This window comes from Dipteris shenzhenensis, chromosome 16 (assembly GCF_047967505.1).
Source record: "Dipteris shenzhenensis isolate YYH24624 ecotype China chromosome 16, Dip_SZ_1.0, whole genome shotgun sequence".
NCBI classification, from domain to species: domain Eukaryota; kingdom Viridiplantae; phylum Streptophyta; class Polypodiopsida; order Gleicheniales; family Dipteridaceae; genus Dipteris; species Dipteris shenzhenensis.
In genome coordinates, this window is record NC_141611.1 from 20,922,142 (window position 1) to 20,924,636 (window position 2,495).

General features: G+C 45.9%; 1 protein-coding gene across 1 annotated transcript; it reads left to right on the forward strand.

Moving 5' to 3' along the window:
* The first annotated feature begins 595 nt into the window (after positions 1-595).
* On the forward strand, positions 596-1,669 carry LOC147892674 (ribosomal protein L30 family protein). Its single transcript, XM_087387547.1, has 2 exons — positions 596-836; positions 952-1,669. Exons 1-2 carry the CDS (start codon positions 654-656, stop codon positions 1,111-1,113), a joined length of 345 nt encoding a protein of 114 aa, XP_087243673.1. The 5' UTR covers positions 596-653; the 3' UTR covers positions 1,114-1,669.
* Positions 1,670-2,495: the final 826 nt, after the last annotated feature.

A 2,495-nucleotide genomic window follows, 5' to 3' on the forward strand; every position in this document is an offset into this window, starting at 1 on the left:
AGGATATGCCATAGTTGCTAGCGACGAAGACCAATCAACACATCAACCTATTACACAGGTCAACAACACTCAAGCAATCAACATTACTTTAATCATAGATACACACACGGCCAACTACGAGAGACGGGTGGTCCGTGGTTCCTTCTTGAGGAAGTTAAATGTAGCGGGTGGACAAGTCTTCTTCTTGATGGAATCGAACCGAGGCAGCCAACTGAGGGAGGGGGTTTGAGCTAGGGGTGCTCAGGTGAGGCCCACATTAAAGTAAGGTTGCATTCACACCAGCAACCGACGACGGAGGGGCTTTTGATGGAGGAGTCAACGATGTGTGGTGTGAGAGCAATCGGGTGGCTAGTATTGGTTGTCAATGGATCCTAGAGCCTGCATTGGTTTGTGTGGTGTTGATGGCAACTGGGTTGAGGAAAGGCCTAAGCCCAAGGGAAGGGAAAAATACAATATACTTCATTTTTAACCTGGCAAGGAATCCTCTGGCCTGCATGGGTCTCCGACTGGTGCTGTTGAGGGTGACGGGAGGGAAAAAGGCCTAAGCCGAGGGGGGAGTGGGGAAGTCCTAGCCTGGGAACTAACTGGAGGTTAAAGAAAGGGCAAGGGGCAAGGAAAGTGAGTGTGTGAGAAGTTTGTTTGGTTTGGTGGCTATGGCGAAGACAGCAGCAGCAGCTCCCATTGCTTGGAGTGCTCGCCTCGCCATCACTTTGGTTCGAGGCTTGCCCGGAACTCGTGCCCTCCATCGCCGTACTCTCCACGCCCTCGGCCTCCGCAAATGTTATCGCACCATCTTCCGTGATAATACCCCCACCATCCGTGGCATGATCAACCAGGTCCCTCTCACTTTTGCCGCTTTTTGCCGAAATTTGTTGTTTTTCCATGGACAATGCGCTTTTCGGAGATTTTACATTGCCTCTGATGATTCCTTTGCTGCTTGTTTTTTGGCAGGTGAAGAGGCATCTGGCAGTTGAAACCGAGGAAATGTATTTAGCTAAACTGCAGAAGGAAGCAGAGCACAAGGCCACCCGACTGCCCCTGGTAATCCGGCACGCAATACCCGCGCCCCTTAGAAAGTTAGAGGGTCTGCAATCCTCCGGGAAAAAGGAGTAAGAAACTACCAGTTCATGGCCAAGACGTGCTGCCTCATTTCAGTCTTCGAGTCTCTGGATTTCCGATGTGGTTGCTATCCATGATCACAATCAGGGCCGCACTACCTCGTAAGACACTCAGCGGAAAGTTTCATTGGATTCTCCCCTCATAATATTGTAGTTTGTGTTGCGGATTCTTGTTTCATTGACTAGTCTGTGGCGTTATCTTTGTCCCCACCCCCACCTTCATCCCAAAAAGTAATTCTTCTGTTCATGAGTTGACTGTCTTCTTTCCCTACCGTATGTTGCAGTAGTTCAGGTCATCAAGTGTATTTAATCTGCTGTTGCTGCAAGCTACTCTACACGATCATACTCAAGTCTGCCTTCTTTCATTTGCAAAATATCGTAAAGATTTTTAAAGCTCTTCAATCTTCAGCCTGTATGTCCATGCATGCTGGAAAACGTCACAAAGTGTGCATCAGAGTGCATCAGAATAGCACATGATTTGTTACTGTACCAGTAGGCAGTCTGAGAGCTGCCCTGTTCACTAAAGTTGTAACTGCTCTGTTTGCTCTCCCTTTCTGTGTGTGACTGCCCTGTTTACATAAGTTTCTCTCCATGTAACTGTCCTGTTTGCAATTTTTTCCTTCTATTCGGATGGAACCAGTTTAAAGTGACTTCCAAGTTATCTGCACCAAGCACGATTTCAATTGGAGAGAAACATCGAATACATCATGGAATTTGACTTAAACAGGCAGTATACGCCACCACACCAGCCTGTCAATAACAGTGGATGGCAACCTCACTTTTAACAGCCATAGAGGGCCTCAGAAGGTGACACTCCAATAGAATTACAAGTTGTGGAGTTATGATAAAATTCTGCAAGACAGAGCCACTTGTCCCACGACTTTTAAGTGTCAAAACAGAAATGTATTAACCCTTTCTGTTTGTCCATTTGTGGGAGGATTATAGGCAGTATTGGAGTGAAATAAGTAAGTGACCATAAGTTTTGCACTCTATCACTAACAATTTCATGTTGAACTGAGATGCCAGCTGATACACAATGTAAATGGATTTAGATGGGATGAAAAAGGTCACCTTGGTCATTTATCAGCAACCTCAAATGTGCTATTCTAGCCTTTCGCAGCTTTAGCTAGACCTGTAAAATCCATGCTAATGTTTGTCCACTTCCCTTCTGGAATGGGTGAAGGCTGTAAACAGCTGGTAATGAGTTGGTGGCAAGGACCACGTTTTTAACAAAGCATAGCACATCCTTCCACAAACCCTTACACTAAAACCTTTCTTGATTCTGTCATAAGTTCTGAATCGCATGATCGTTGAGCAGGTCAATGAGAATAGCAGCCCTTTTCGCATACTTCTTGATAAACATCTTAAGATCCCCTT

What these genes read in the sequence shown, in the direction of transcription:
- LOC147892674 (XM_087387547.1), top strand. Translation starts at nt 654, where the DNA reads ATGGCGAAGACAGCAGCAGCAGCTCCCATTGCTTGGAGTGCTCGCCTC. An exon ending in TCCGTGGCATGATCAACCAG is followed by an intron (nt 837 to 951) that starts GTCCCTCTCACT and finishes GTTTTTTGGCAG; the next exon opens with GTGAAGAGGCATCTGGCAGT.